We start from the raw sequence: 16,955 nt of genomic DNA on the forward strand, positions 1-16,955 counted from the left end.
ACTGAATGTTATTCGCTTTGTGTACACAATACCCGAATGACGACAGAGCCACATTACCGACATTCCCGTTTGTGAGTTGGCTGAATTTGTCAAGAGATAAATTATAAAAAAATCACATTAATGGAGAGATGCTTGGTTGTTGCACAAAATATATCTGGTGGTTTGTGTTGGAGCCTTTTGCACAAGACACCGCCTGTCCCATAACTCCAGAAGAGAGCCTGTTCCAAAATTACCCTCGTTTGGGGTTGATGGCTGCATCCGCTCCAATTCATAGTTTGCCCCTTCCTCAATATCAGGCTTAAGTCTCTGCCAATTAGCTTGTTCTGGTCTCCCAAACCACACACACGGCGCACGATGCACACGCTGCTTTCTGCAATGTAGCACACGTATCGCTTGTCATTTTATTCCGCAAACCTCCAGATCGGACCAGATGGTTGAAGGGAAATAAGCGGCGGGGCTCCGATGACGCGCAACAACTGCATTCTGCAGCATGGCCGATTGTAGTTGTCAAGGAAAGACGGTGAATCCAAAGTAAGCCATGGCTTTTGTTTGAGCAAACCCAACACGCACCTCATTGTGTTGGTGTGCCTGTGCGCCTCTGTCCTTTGGCCTGCGTGAGCTGTGGGATGCTGCGCCGCTACTCGCAGTGGCTTAGAGACTGGAAGGGAGCGTGAAAAGAAAGACTAGTAAGAGGAGTGATTTTTCTCTGGTCTATTCCCATGGGTCCTGCAGCCAAGCTTTTCACTGGAGTTGCCACATTTCATTTCCTGCTGTGCATATGTGTGTGCGCGCCTGTGTGTCCGCGCATTGTGTGCATGTGTGAACTATGCGAAGGTCCCGCTCAGCCGTGGTGATTTATAGCGGCGGGCTACGGCCCTATCTGTTTTCGATCAATCTCACGCTTGGCTCTGGCTTCCCTCCAGCGCTCCCCTGGCCCGCCGGTCGCCGAACATGGGCGGGACCCCTCCGAAACTGCCTGCAAACTTGCACCGCTCTCCTTTCGTTCTCTTCTTACCTCTCAGTTTTACGGCCTCTTCTGCCCATCTTCCGCTTTTTCCTCACGCGCACAATTTCTTAAGTGCTTCGTCTTTCACCGGCAGCTTGAAATCCTCGCTCTCCGTTGCACATGTCCTCACACCCACACACGCACCGGCAGACCAGAACTCACGCGGCTTACGTTCTCTGCCCCCTCCGAGCCCCCGCATAATGCTCTCTGTCCACTGCTGATGTCATGTTGGCCAGCATCTTTCTTTTTTTTTTCTTTTTTTTTTTTTTTTACGACGCCGCATGCACAGTTCGCTGGCAAGTTTGTGGAGATCTGAATTCAAAGAAGGGTAAAGCGGGAGAAGTTGTGTCACTACTGGCGTGGCGGAGATTGTTCTAGTCTGAGTAATAGCGCCTGGGTTTCATCGCAGCCTTCAGTGCCCACTTCGGTTGTTAGCATTGGGCAAGAGGGTCCGGATTCCCAGAAAAGCCCCCAACCGACGTGCAAGTGCGCAACTCCCCCTCTCTCGTCTGTGTATGCGTGACGGCCATAGTAACTCAAACAGGAAGTATGCTGTCAGTCATGCGCTCGCTCCAACACTTTCTTCCCAGCTGTCGGTCCGCACAGACACAAACAAGCGCAAAGACACACACGCACACGAACACAGCTGGACTTCCTGTCTCTGGTGACCTTGGCCGCATTTAGGAGGCTCCGCGTGGTTTTCACATCCACTCCTCCACACGCAGCTCCTCTCCCATCCCAAAACGAGCTCCTTCACTTTTATCATCTTGAGCCGCCTCCTTCCCGCCGTCGGTCTTTGACGCCTCGTGTTCTTTCCGTCTTGCTTTTAGCCCGGCCCTTTGGCTCAGTCCACCTGTCGCAGCCATTTCAGGTTAATGATGTCAGAAGCGCCACGGACCGCCAAGATAAACACAGGAGATTTACCTAAGCGAGCTGAATCAAAAGAGTCTCAAAAGTCCCGTCTTGCTCATCTGGATGGAACCGCGTCCTGTGAAAGAGAAGCAGGTCAGACAAAACAGATGCCTTGGCCTGTTAAATGCAAATCGCGCGGGCCATTTCTTTGGGCCACCGAAAACTACTTGCGGAAAAAACCAAAACGCAAAACCCGCTTCATAATTTGCATATTAGCGTTTCTACAGACGTGGCTTGCGCATCCCCTTTGGTCGACTCGGTTCAATAATCGCAGTGCACGGATTCCCTAACAAACGGATTATATGTTTTCAAATCATTGGTCCGGATATACTCATCGAATGTATAGCATCGTTTCATTTCAAGGCCCAAATCAGCCAGACAAAATGCTCAAAGTGCTCCTGGAAGGTTCCGATCCCAGTGAAGTTTCATGAAACAAATCGCAATCCCGTTTCTTCTCCCGTTAGGTTCATAAAGTGATACGCGCTTCCAGGCCGCCGACTGTGCTTTTTCTCAGCGCCGATGCAATCGGAGCTATTGTGTTGATGTCCGTTTCTCCGTCAGTGTTTGCCTTTCCGCGCGAGAAAGAAAGCTGCGCTTCTATCCCAGCAGCGGATGATGCATTGGCGGAGCTCAGAACTGCCAAACCGCACAAAGTGATGGAATGACACTTTGGAAGCCAAATGACAGACAAACAATGACACGCATATATTTGTGCGAATGAAGTTGTGTGGCTGTCATTTTAGTGGTAAATGTATGAAATGTCACTTCCTGATCAAAGACGGACGGACGGGGGGGGGGGGGGGGTGTTCCTTCACTTTCCTCTCCAATTTCGTTGATGCTGACAGACACCGACCGTAAGAGCATTTTAGTTCACAAATAGCATTCCGATTCTCAAGCTTCATCATGAAACATCATGACAATAAACAAGTTAACATCCCTCTCAACCCTCTCAGCCCAGAAAGGTCTCCTCCACCTCAGTCCTGATGTCTACCAGGAGATGGAAGCCAGCAGAAAGCAGGGAGGGGCTTCCCCGGGCCCCAACGGCAGCAGTGGCGGCCCCCTTAACTACATGGCCTCCAAAGACACGGGTCCCTGCGCCACCCCGCTCCCCACAGGCCACGCTCCATACTTCGGCGCTCCGTCTCCCGCTCCGGGCCCGACAGCCACCATGGCCCGGGAGCTGCTGCTAAACGGCCAGTCGTCCCCCGTGGCGGACTCGGCGCTGCCAGCAAAGGCGAAGAGTCCCCCGTTGGCCTGCGGCGTCTCGGTGCAACCTGCTCAGCAGCTGGAGTACCTGGCTCGCATCCAAGGCTTCCAGGTAAGCTTCGAAACAACCGAGACGGAGCCAAAAATATCACGCCCGATCCTGCCCGGCGTTGCGGTCTTGACCAACCCGTGTACTTATAACAAAGAAAACTTGTACGCATACACACGCAGCATTCAAAGCCTGCTTTTTAAATCCGAGGCGCGTTCCCTTTTTTTCGAAACATGCGCACCTGGTCTCACTTGTGCTAAAAAGGACACGCAGTACTGGAGGGCACGCAAGTTTGTGCGGGACTGCCGTGTCAACTCGCTCAGCATCACCTTATCTGATTTCTGCTTCTCACCGCGGACTTTATTGGCAAGCGATAGATTTCGAGAAGTCAAGCTCAAAGGTGCTTCATTACTGAGCAGGAAACATACACGCCCACGCTCCAAACACGTTTTTCACATACCATCGGTCACATTTAGTTTTTCAGCTGCAGATGCTTTTTATCAGTTTGCCCCAAAAATAAAATAAAAAAAGAGTAAAAACATTTTCTCTTAACCTGCTGGGGGTTCTTTTGTTATGTGCTATTGTTATTGCTCTGAGCCTTCCTCTTTGTGCGCGTGTGTGTGTGTGTGTGTGTGTGTGTGTGTGTGTGTGCATGTGCGTGTGCGTGCGCGTGCGCGTGCGTGTGCGTGTGCGTGTGCGTGTGTGTGTGTGTGTGTAACCTGAGAGAGCTGTACAGCCTGGCAAAGCCCAAACACACGAGCACGTAGGCGCAAAAACACACACATGCGCACAGCAGGTTCTGTTTAGTGAAATTGAAGAGTCAGGACAAGCCCGGGTGTACGCTCGTGTGTGTGTGTGTGTGTGTGTGTGTGTGTAGGCGTGTGCGTTACGTTTGAGCCTGTCTTGTTCTCTGAATGTACAAGCCGGAATGTGCATTCTTGACATAGGACTCGAATATTTCTCTGCGAATCCCGCATTGCATTAATGTGAGGTAATAAACACATCAGAATATGAGCATATTTCGGAGAGAGGCTCTAATTGAAACATGCAGGCAGCGCTGCCTAGGTTTCATTCAAAGGATGTTTCATGTCATGGATTGTAATGAACCCAAATCTGAATTACTCCTTGGTTTGAGGCATTTGTACGGTATTTGTGTGTTCCTGTGGTCGAAGCACACCAATGTAGCCCCCCAAACATGCACTTCTCTGGCTTTTTGCGAGATGCAGACGTCACCCAAGCACATGGCATCGAGCAACAAACGCCGACGTGTTTTTGCGTCGCGTGAGGATAACATCCTGCTCTGATTGTAATGTAATTAGCTTATACAAGTGAGCGGATTACGGAGACCACTCAAGAATGAAATGAAACCAACTTGAAAGCGAGAGCAGTGAACGAGCCGGTGTGTGTTTCGCTCATCCAGCTCCAAAGACAAAAGCAAGGCTGTGTACCTGCTAGGACCGACTTTTGATTTCAGCCTCCGATAGAAGCTCAGAAGTGGATGAGCAACAGCGTGTTGTTGTACTCGCGCCAGTTTCGAGCAAGGATGCTGGCACTTGATCTGGTGTGTGTGTGTGTGTGTGTGTGTGTGTGTGTGTGTGTGTGTGTGTGTGTGTGTGTGTGTGTGTGTGTGTGTGTGTGTGTGTGTGTGTGTGTGCGTGTGTGCGTGTGTGCGTGCGTGTGCGCGCGCGCGTGCGTGCGTGTGTGTGTGTGTGTGTATTTCCTATTAATTTGGTTGTCGTGGTGTTAGGTATGTGTGCTGGCAGTAAGACAGAAACAAAGAAGCAAGTTGTAATAGACACCATCGGGACCAAGGAAGAAGTACTAAGAGTCACATTCTGTCGATATCTCATTGCTTCCTTCTTTTATTTTTTATTTTTTTGCTTACCTCTGTCACCGTGACAGTTTAATTGTCCCATCTTGCCGCTAGCTGCGTCGTTTGACTATGCTGAAGTCTTGGACCGCGCCATTGCCGCCACCGGCTGCTCACCGACGCTGCCATAATATGACTTCATAGGGGCCATCATCAACTGCAACCGCTTCGCTTTATGAATCCGTACCTCATTTTGAAATAGGCCGTATATTAATAATGGAAAAGTCATGTATCATTATTTCGACCAGTGAATTGCAATGAAGTCATAATGGTCTAATTGCCAATGCCATCTGAACTTACCGTTGACATTTATAGTTAAAATAGGAATAAGAAGGTTTGTATTGTCACTTCTGTTGCAGCTGTTAAAATAACGCTCGGGTTTTGATGCTAAAGGATCCATTTTTCTTCGGGGGTTTTTTTTGGGGGGGGGGTGTTCTCGTACAGTGGTTTGTAACCACACTTTTTGTTTTCCCCAATGTCATGTAAACAATGCAAAGGGTTTTTCCATCTTTCATCGTCAACTATAAATTCCAGCTCTCTTGGCGTTCAGTTTAGTCACGGCAAATAGGTTCATGGAAGTGCAACAATGGGCCAGTCGATCGGCAGCTTTGCTAAGCAACGGAGGGGAGTCCCGCACTGCCATGTCTTTCATAAGCAAGGTCGCGGCGGCAGTTAACTTCCCACGTTTCGCTGTAACGAAGGCCTTTTCACTATTATGTGGGGGGGGGGGGGGATCCGGTCATTATAAAGAAGTTGTAAAGGTGTTCGTTGTTAGCAAAATCGGCAAACGGAGAGCGAATGACGTGAAATCGGCACTTTGAATTGCGAATGTTACGGGAGTGGAAACGTTGTAAGCGGGGTCCGATGAAACGAGGTTCGCCTGTACTAAAGGTGCACACATCCTCACTTGAGTTTGAGGTGCTTTTCACCTTGACCTTGAAGTAGTTTGGTCAAGCCGAAACACGGTGATCAAGCTTAAGTGTGGAGCAAACAATGAAGTGCTCCCTACAGCAACATGAAGGGACTTGACTATTTTCTCCTGTTTTAGTGTATTTGCGTGGATTGGCACAGCAGTTGTACAAGAGTACTTAAAGCCAAGGAATCTCAAAGTCAGGTCGGACACACAGTTGGCTCCGCGTGGAAACGGAAATGAACTTTTTCGATACGTAATCTACAGCTGATGAGATCCTCCCGTTTATCTATCTTCAGCATATTGTACAAGTGACACTCCCGGTTAGCGTCCGAACGAATCACATCATGTCTCCATCAGCAATGACGCGGTCCAGATAGCGATCGGTTCTGGTGTCAGAGGCATCAGAGGCCAGCTTGTTCGATTGACTGGGCGGTGCGGGAGGACGGCGCTTTTTGCAGTGCTGCACGTTGACGGAAAAGCACGTCTGAATAAAAACACATCCTCGGGCGGGTGCCTCGGTCGATAGTTTCAGCGCCCTTTGAGGATTTCTCACACTCTTGCCTTATTTGTTCTTCGGCCCCTTTCCTTCCTTCTTTGGCCGTGTTGAGAAACCACTTCAAATGGTGCCGACCGCTTCTTCTGCCCGCTTGGCACTCAAATCATTCCCCGCCCCCCTTTTTAGTCCTCTTCTTCCCGATCTCCAAGGCTGCCTCTCACTTCGCTGTATCCACATCAAACGACCGATCTTGTCCAAAGACTCGAGAACAGCACCCTTCTTGTCATCACCTCACTCCCGGTCTCTCTGTTTACTTTGGAAATTGTTTTAGAAAATACATTTTGGGAAGAAGGCTTATCCCGAGCCCATTAGTAGGTGATGGCTTCCAGCTGCGCAATGCAGCATATTTCTGCGAATAGCAATCTCCGAAAACAACTTTTGTCTGTGATATAAATCAGACAGTTAATGCACTGTTGGCTGAGTGTGCAGTCGTGCTGCCTACATGGTGGCCTTTTGCGTGTGCATTGGTGTGTGCGTGTGTGTGTGTGTGTGTGTGTGGAAAACCTGAATGATGATGTTTTTACACCACAATCAAGCCCATTTGCAAACATTTAAATCAAAACCTCCCAAACACCAGGACAGCACTTTGCGGACGCTTCATAACGCAGCGTCATTTTTGTCTCGCCTTTGTTCAACGCTGAGCGCGTGGCAAGTCTCCAAATTCATTTTCAACTGGTTACTTTGCTTTGAATCCTGTTGATTTTTTTTCCCCCCTCTCTCTTGTGTTTTTCATGATCTGCACTCACTGACCACGGGCTCTCTTCTGGCTTGCATTCTTTCGCTAGAATTAATTTTTTTGAACGTTTCCCCCAAGCGCTTTCATGATAATTGAATGATTGAATGAAAAATAACGGTCATCTCTGCCCAATCTATCTGGACTTAGAACAAGGCCGGCCGGCCATAAAAGAAGGCAAAGTTATGATTAATGGCTTTAATCTTTTGTTTTCTTTTCCTGCTCACAAAACCTCGTGTTCCGACAAGAACGGATTAGTGCGGTGTCGTGCATGACTACGTGTTCCAAAAAAAAAAAAAAAACACTTCAACCAAAGCTATCGTGACGTTACTAGGCAACCGGTGGAAACTCAAGTAGATAAAACATCGAAATTGTAAATCAGGGAGATTCAGAGGCGTGCTGATGGACTCCTAAAAACAGCGTGCACAGAGTAATACAATTGCTTTCTCGTTAGCACGACCGAGCACAAGCTTTAAATCACAAAGGCTCACTTTCCGCGTTGGTCCTTGTTAGTTAGTTTTTTTTAGTTTGTTTGATTCCAAAGAACACGACACTATTTTCCCCCCCTTGTCTAATTGCTGTATCCAACATGTCCAAAAACAGATGCCCAGAATGAACATAAATAACTACAAAAGAGTTCACAATGGGCAGCGACCACAACAATAAAAGATACGGTTAAACGTAACTTTTAATTGGCCTGGGCTATATTTGTGTCACTTGAACCACGAGGGGAAATGCGCCCTCGGTCATGCTATTCACCGCAAAGTGGAGGTGAGGTGACCCGCGCATTTGGTCTTCCTCCAGCTCGCGCAGACCTACGCGGTTGGTCGTCGCAGGCTGGCTGCCATCAGCCAGACGTCAGTGCACCTCATTGGGAGGCTGGTCCGCGTCCATCTTGGAGCGCCGCCACCTCCGCCATCATTCGGCACCGCTCTGCGTGTTGAAACTCTTAATGGAATCACAAATTGGCACGCCGCGGTTTGATTTGGCGCAGTCAACAACCACCCAACCGCCCGTTAGCGGTGCCAGCCAGCGGAATATCTTTGCTGTGAAGAAAATCTGCCACTGAATGCAGACCGAGAAAAACAAGCACACTGACGCGTTCTTATATTCAGCGGCCGCTGTTGGTCATTCATCTTCCGTTTTTGATTGAACTTACCCATACGAGGGTCGCGGGTGAACTGGCGCATATCCCATTTGGGTGAGAGAAGGTTTACAACCTGGACTGGTGGTCAGTGCATCACATTAAAACAACCATTCGGCATTGCTTTACAATGTACGCACTTATTCCAGTTGCCTACCCTCATCGGTTCTGGAAATCTTACGTGACTGCACTTTGTCTCATTTAATTGAGACACCCCCCCCCCCCCCTCAAGTACCAGCTGTGTTTACCCTCAAACTGCTACCATTAGGCATAGTGAAAGGTATATTAACAGTGCGCTTAAAACACTCTTGACCCCCGAGGTCTCCTCTGAAGTGGCTCGGCGAGGACCTCTAATTGCTTCTCACCAACAATGACGGCATTCCTCCAGCGAAAGGGCTCGTTTATTCTTGGATAGTCCACAGAAATGTCTTTTTTATCTCGAGATTGCCCAGTTTGCCGCAGCTGCTTTTGTAGCCATTAATCTTACGCGCACCCGATGAATGGACTCGGGTCTCCCCATCGGTGCCATGAATACAGTGTCGAGTTTTTGCATGCCACACGGGCACTGTCATTGCATTTCATTTCCCGCATGCTCTTCAGAGGAAGAGGCGCCTTTGAGGTGGAGCCAGCTTTTGAGGCCAAATGTCAGAGGTCGTTCCACATTAGTGCTGCCGATCAATCGCGGGCCTTGCGTAACTCTCCTCCTCCTTTTGTCTGGAAAGGAAGTGGATTAGCGAGTGGGACCTGGGATGATTAGTTAGGCCTGTTTAAAATGCATGCGCTCACAGATGCCTCCGAACATGCACTCCAACGCAGAATGGACTAGGTTGTTGTCGACGCTCGTTAGTTCCGTTTCGACCGAATCATTGGAAAAAAGGGCGATGCCGTGGTCCCTCATCCTGACATATGCGATGCGGGCCTTGAAGTCATCGGGCACTTCAAATTATGCCCGTCAGCAAGCCACCGTGGAAGAAAGACCTCCAGGTGATGATTGGTGACCTGCCAAATCTTGCCGTTTTCTAACCCAGAATTTGGCTGGTCGCTGGACACATGTGATGTTTATTTATGCAGTCAAAAGATCACATTGTGTTGGCACTACGGACCCACAACAGCAATGTTCCCAGATTAAATCCACTCTAACGAGCCAAATAGTGTTGACAAAAATCTGAGGAAACGGAAACCTTGACTGCTTAATGATTTGTGATGGGTGGGCAAAAAAAAAAAACAGATGATGATGATAAGGTTAATCAATTCAGTGAAATAAACTGAAAGGTTTTTTGGTTTTCATTAGTGGAACTGTGGAGAGTGTCTTCACATGTGATGTGTCCTCAACTTTTTTCCTCCTCTTTTGATTTTCTCCCTGCAGTGCTCGCTTTCTCGCCTACTCCTTGTCTTCAAAAATGACACCTCAGTCCATTTTTTATTTTATTATAGAATACAAATTTTTTTCTCGCATTTTCCAAGCAAGATGTTTATCCAGAGTGTGGGGTGTAAATGACGGACAATTCTTGACTGAAGGCGGTAATATATTTTAATTCCCAAGCCAATGAAAGTAGAAATAAATATGCTCACACCGCATATAAATCTTTTTTTTTTTCGCCACAGATGTGTTCCATATTAATGTGCAAGTGTCATGAATGTAGATGTGGAGCCGGTTCATCTGTTCACTGCGCTCAATCCTAAAAATCTGAAACAACCACCCGCATACACACTCTTACATGCGTCGCCACCTCTGTATGGCTGTGGGTGCGTTCGGCATGCAAGAGTGCATTGCAATCATGTTTTCCCACCAAACACGGCGACCGCTTCATCCTTTTTGTCTTTGAACTGTTCCAGGTGCAGTACAGTGATGCGCAGGGCGGCAAGGACTTTGTGACCTATCTGACCCTCTCTCCTGTGCAAATGACTTTCCACGGCACCGGGAGCACCCTCCAAGCTAGCCATGACCAGGTATATTTAACTCATACCTAAGGAAGTAACCCTTACTCATAAAAAGTTCATCTAACAACGGCAAAACACAACTTACTTTGAGGGCAACATTGTAGCTTCGCCATTTGCAAAGTAATTTGTTTTCGTCGCCCAGCAGTCCAATTTGCGGCTGCACAATTAAGAGACAAAATCAAATTGGCATTTACCATTGCTTACAAAACTCTGATATGCACAGGAAACTTAATTATATTTACACTGATTAGCCACAACTTTATGAGCACCTGCACACACAGACCATTTGGATATTATATATATGTAGTTGTAATTTGCAAATCTAGTTTGCGTTGAGATTTAGTCGCTGAGACTTTAATTTTGTCGGGGGGGGGGGGGGCTGTCAATAGCATCATGTCGTCACTTGTCGTGCGCCCTCAACTTTTTCCCTCCTTTTTGGGTTGTCTCACTGCAACACTCTCTCGCCTACTCCTTGTCTCGAAAAATGACACCCTTTGTCTTGTGCTGCCCAAGCAGAAAACTACTTGCTTACATTCTATCATCTAAACATAGGGACGCCCCTTTGTTTGGCAGTCTTCAAAGCTTTCATAAAGGCGTGTTCTGAATGGGCCAGCTGACATGGGGGGCTAGTGCCGCCGCCACGAAGGGAGAGCCGAGCCAATATAGGCCATGCAGGTCTGCGTCCTCTGAACCTGTTGTTGCCAGGAGCACTGGGGCATGACCGACTGTTGGCGAAGGCCTTTTCTTTGCCTCTTTCCCTGTACAGTGAAGACTGTGGCCCCAACAATGAGAGGTCGGCATCAGCGGACCCAAACATTGACACTTGAACAAAGTAGGCCGAGAGGCGTCAAAGAGTCGGTCACTTCATCAAGATGGCCGCGTCGACCGCTTCGGCCGTCGGCTGCCGGAGACACCGAGCCGTTGAGCTAAGCCTTTGAATCTTAAACCACAAGTGCGCGCTGATCACCGCATTTACATGTGTTTTCCCAGGGAGAGAGTTATTTTGGAAATGCGCGCAGCCGATGACTGTTTATCAGCCTGCCTGTAGAACATGTGCATGTAATAAGAGCTGGCGGTAACGAACAGATCCTGACAGACCGCAAACGTTTTAACAATGGATTGAGAAAACATGCTTCCACGAATGTCACCGTGTCATCAAAGCCTCGCATGCATGTGCTACTTTGGCGTGAGCGTAAGTCATCATTTAATGGCTGATTGAGAAACTTGATTTTCAACCCCAATGCCAATGTGTCCAGGGACCAGTGGAGATACCTGTTTGAAAGTAACTTTTGTTCCCTTAAACATGTGGAGGGTGACATCGACCCCATTGTCCGGATACAATCAAATATCCAAAAAAAAAAATGTTTTGGTGGTAGCGCAAGCTTTAATCTGGCCGGTGTTGCGTGAATGCACATCGATCTGTCTGGCTTGCCAATTAATTGTTTCCACGTGTTTCCTGTGCCACATGTTGTCCTTGGCTTGCACTCTTCTTCCTCACACACAAACGCACGTTTTGCACTTTTGCCTGCGTGATTACAGATTGTAAATTTGATTGAGCTTGGCCTCTATGAGATAAATCGAGTAATGTGTGCCTTGGGTGCCGTTATCTCAGTTAGACAAGTCATGCTGGCATCTTTTGGTTTATATATATAAACACACTGAATATGAATAACACCCCCACTACCCAATGTACAGACAAAATGCATGCTTCTTAATTTAGTTTTTTTAAAAATCCAAAAGTCTCGTTCAATCTTAAGTTGTGGCTTTGTGGCAACAGTTAGTGGAAGCCTGCTTGAATGATTTTGGTGTGGAAGAACTTGAGGGCTTCTACCCCGACCAGATGAATGAATGAATGAATGAATGACCCTCACAAAAGCTTTTATGGATGACTCGGCGACCAGCTCCATATTTTATCCAGTTTGCTGTCTGTGTAGATATAATGGCCTGAGCGCTTTGGCCTACGTAAAAGATGCGCACATGGATATTGAGCCGTTATTGATGGCATCCGGAGTGCTTTCTGTTAAGATTTAGAATTATTCCAGGAGAAAAACAAGTCTTGTACAAGACATTTGTCCCTGATTGCGAAAACTGTGGCCGTGCCTTTTGATTCATAGCAGATAAGTCATTTTTACAATGCGGCTATTTATCTACCACAGACAAGCCGAAGACAGCGCCGCGCTTGAATGTCGTGATTCCTTTTTGCAGACATTCTTGAAGGCATAGCATTTGTTGAGTCAAATTTGAGAGAGTTGCATCGCTGAAGTCTTCCTGACCTGGTATGCCATCGGCTCAATACCATCTGCCAAACACATGTGAGCCTGTAAGGAATCTCCACACTGGCGGAGGCTCGCCTAAAGCCAAGAATTGTCAAACGCACTTTTAATTCGGCCTGACATTGGTGTCTTGACTTATGAATGTCCTGATTTCAAAGTTTTTCAAGTTATGAGCCTGCAGCACCCAAGCCTCACCTACTCGGGCTTCGAAGCGGTGCTCTGTAGGCATGGGTAATCGATCTTCTGCTATTACACAAGTTTGGTTATTCTTAGTTTGATTGCTCATTCCTGGAGCAAGACGGAGGGATAGCGTTGTCTTCTTTTCCTTAGCTACAATAAATAATTGATATAAGCTTGAACATTATGATTGTGATCGCAGGGCATTTCTTTTTCTGTAAATTAAAACCATTGTTTATATATTTACGTAATCTTTTATCACGTTTTTATATATTCTTATCAGAGGCGATGCTGGGTAGATTTGCGCCCCGGGCGAACCGTCGCTTGTCGTCTAGATGTTGATCATACCACCGATCATTTATACTCCATCATCGAACGGCTGCCTCCTCAGACATTCTTCATCAGTTTTGTCAAGATCAACTTTGGTAGAGCCCATGAAGGAGCAGTCATATCTTGATGTCATTTTTAACCCCCCCCCCCGCTACCCCACCTCTAATATTTAACAAGGCTCATTTCTGTGTTTGTTCTCCAGAGCTGAAGTAAGTCTCTGGCAGTCCGTCTGTGGCGGCAGTGGGACACCAGGGGGGCTGAGGCCCACTGGGCTGTATGTGAGGTGTCGCTGATGCAACATGAGCGGCTTGCAATCGAAAATGACAGGGGTGACTGTTGTCTCCCACCAGCCTCTCTCCCTCGATGTATTTGTGTGTACGGGCTTCTCATTGCGTGCAATAATGTCCTCAGCTGAGCCACCGCCATCCCCGGGGTCCTGTCTCCCAAATTGTCAGCTGCGGCTGATCGAATTTTCTGCAACATGAGCATTTCTAGTTGATTTCATTTGACACGTTGAACATAGGGGGGGGGGGGGGGGGTGGGGGGGGCGCTGTTATGCATTCATGTAATGGGGTATTAACTTGGTTTACCCATGTCCCCCGAAATGTTCTTTTCACGTGGAATCGGAGGAGTACCTGCACTTTTTTTCTCCACTTAGAAGCTCTGCCTGTAGGGTGTTGGCAGCATGTGTTGTAAAGTGAACTCAACGGATGCGGCTGTGACAAAATTCCTTGCTGCGATCGATTGTCACAACTAGTCGTGAATAAGACAACTTTTTCGGGCATTTAGTGACTATTCTAGTTTTTTGGCATGTTAAGGTGGGTCAAGCGAATGATGCCGAAGTGAGGATTGAGTCGTGTAAAGGTGTGTGGTTGCAGCCGGATTATCCATGGGACCGATGTCTTGGCGTGATGACTGCTGCCACGGTCTTCTCACATCCCCCCGTGGAGCACGCGAGAACAGCAGGTGAGCTCGTGTTTGATGTCCTCCTTCCCGACTGGAGCGCAGACGTTACCCCAGGCTGGGCTCCTCTCAGGGGGTCCCGCTGATGCGTTACCCAACCAGGCAGGCAGCTGTCGGACAGCCTCTCCTCTCTGCTTCTCTGTCTACGCTTTATATGCCCAAACACTTCACCTGGATGGATCCTAAATCACTGCATGTGTTGAAAGAGCATTCTGCATTGACCGTTCCTGCAAATTGGGAGCATGCTTTCCTAAGTTTGGTTTTCGGAGGGGAGGGACCAATGATCCAAGTAGAATGTTTTCAAACATTTTTTCAATAGTGTTGAGGAGGGATGTTCGACACCACTTTTTGTCAGACTCATACCTTTAGTACTTTGGATATATAAAATGACATTTAACACAAAGACCAAAAATTGTGAACCTTTCTGACGCAGATCATTGCTTCGCTGATGTGTCAAGTAGCTGCAGTTTGGCGGCAATTACTGCCAAGGAGGACTCACTTGTTGTTGTTTTTTTTTATTTAATGTTTTGCTTTTTGTGCCCGATATCGATTACTGATGTCAGTACCTCGCCCATCCCTAGCGTTGAGGCTTGTAGAGGACACAAAAAAAAAATCATTGTAATTTGTCATCATCAACTGCGTCTCCAACATTTTGCCCGCGGAAGATGTTATGACAACCGCCATTCACATACATCACTTTAATACAATTTAAGTGACACAAGTTACGTATTTTTCGCTTATTCCAATTATAATTATTTCGGAAGCTTAGCCATCGAACTAATCCGATTTACAATGTTGTTCAATAACAAAGGAAAATAGCATTCTTGCGGTGTGTGATGGTGCCTTTGCTGTGGCTTTAACACTGCGGTGACAGAACAATTGTCGGAATGTTTTGTTAATTTGGTATCAAATTCAGTCCGTCTGGGTATCTTCTGCGTAGACCTCGTCAAAAACAACGGGCGCCATCAGGCGCGGTAAGTCTGATAAGACTTACCGCGCCAACTTTTACTTCAGAGTTATGGAATGTTTTGCACAAAACCAGTTTTTTGTTATTTCCAAATGTTCTGCCGTGATGCATGGTCGACTTTAAATTTAATGAAGGCGCTCCCAGATTGGAGGAGGTGGCAGCTCCCATCCTTCATCGTAATTAGCTCGCATCACGCGGGCCCTGAGTGAGAGCTACGCCTCCCGTGCACGCCCTCAAAGAAGCTAGTTACCTCTCCTCCCTCGCAAGCATCACCTCACCCAGGACCTCCACTGTCGGAGCCTCTGAAGAGGGAACTAAGTCAAGCATGCCCTGCACCATCCATCACTCACATGCGTCTGCACACATGCCCTCTTCAGGAAACACCCTTCAGACCAGAAGATTAGGGAGTGGATAGGAGCAGTGAAAGAATGATGGAGGAGTAAGGAGATGGGTTACCCGTCCAGAAAGGGGAGCCAAAAGGGAGAGGGGGAACCTAAAAAAAAGTGGAGAGAAATTGATCGAGTGAGGATGCGAGAGATTGATTGAGACAGCGGATGATAAAATGGGAAATTCAAGTGAGTCTTTTTTTTTCCCCAGTGGGAGAAGAGAATAAACATGAACTTGCCCATTAGGAGACTCGTTGATAGCTCCCAGTGGCCCTTTGGAAGGATTAGCATGTCTATTAAGTGTTGACATCGTGGGGAAGTGAATCAACACACATGACACACTTGAGTTCCATTGAGCCGGAGAGTCTGTGAAACCCAAACTTAGATCGTATATTTTCCTTTCTCCATTGATCTATTTCATCATTTATGGAGAGCATTGCTTTGCGACAAGCTGGCGTGTTATGAAGATGATATTATGTTTAGGATTTTGTACACATTTCTTACAAATTTTCTTGAGAGCGTTTAACTATTGGCAGTCTGCCGTGGATTAGTCATGGCCATAATTGTTGACTCACTGACTGCTCGGCATTCTGTCGGTTGACTGAAAATAGAAAATGGGACGGTATCCCCCCCCATTGTCCGAGCCGCTTATCCTCCTGATAGATAATACCCGCATCTCTCGTCAATCATGACAACTTCTGATGAAAATAACAATTTTCCTTGTGTCTTACCAGGGGTGCGACTTGTGTTTCCTTGCATTTCTGCAAGTGGTCTGTTTGGAAGACAGCAAGTGGTGGTACTTGGATTTGCATCTGACCATGCGAGTTGATTGTTTTCCCTCCCTGTTGGCTTTGTACCAGGCACACCTCTGTGACGGCGTAAAGGTAACAAAAGTGTTACATTCATTATCACCTCGGTGCCAAGATGTTTTGGGCAGCAGCCCTCGCAACCATCGGCCGCGATTTACTCAATGTGTGATTTCCCACGCACACAACTGTAACACGGATAGAGCTTTCTTCAGCCGTCGCGCCTCCCTTTAATCGTCACTCCGGTGAGAGGCTGAAGCCAGCCAGGCGTTTGACGGCCAACTTACCTGCTGCTCTTTGTAGCGTCTTTGCCTCATTAGACTAATGTCATTTGACACCGAGTGATAGCGGGACTCGCTGAAAAGGTCTCGGAGATAAGGGGCCGGCTATGTAATCTTTGCTTTGCGATCTTGCAGTGACAACGTGTGATGTTTGTCACCTGTGGAGAAAACACCTTTTCTCCCACCGATGCATTAAGCGTTTTGCTCTGCAAATGTCAATGCTTCTGCTTTGATTCGGCATTAGGTAGGCTGTGATTCCAATTCATCCCTCTCAATATACAAACGTGACCTACCCATTAGGGGTAAGTAAAATACAGACGGACCATAATACACGTAACTCAGTGCATCCTTACACTGCAATAACATGAACTGACCCCCCCCCCCCCCCCGCGCGCCCTCCATGAACATAGAATGTAAGAATATTACAAGGATCTGATTGCTA

At 47.5% G+C, this 16,955-nt stretch overlaps 1 protein-coding gene across 1 annotated transcript in view; it reads left to right on the top strand.

Moving 5' to 3' along the window:
• Nucleotides 1-16,955, top strand: part of stau2 (staufen double-stranded RNA binding protein 2) — a 56,177-nt gene that overhangs the window by 25,888 nt on the left and 13,334 nt on the right. Inside the window, exons 12-13 of the mRNA XM_086101543.1 lie at nt 2,872-3,236; nt 10,226-10,339. Of these exons, the coding sequence (XP_085957669.1) occupies nt 2,872-3,236; nt 10,226-10,339 (479 nt within the window). The remainder of the gene's footprint in view (nt 1-2,871; nt 3,237-10,225; nt 10,340-16,955) is intronic.

This window comes from Hippocampus guttulatus, chromosome 21, assembly GCF_054856545.1.
Source record: "Hippocampus guttulatus isolate MCC_2025c chromosome 21, RoL_Hgut_1.0, whole genome shotgun sequence".
NCBI lineage: Eukaryota > Metazoa > Chordata > Actinopteri > Syngnathiformes > Syngnathidae > Hippocampus > Hippocampus guttulatus.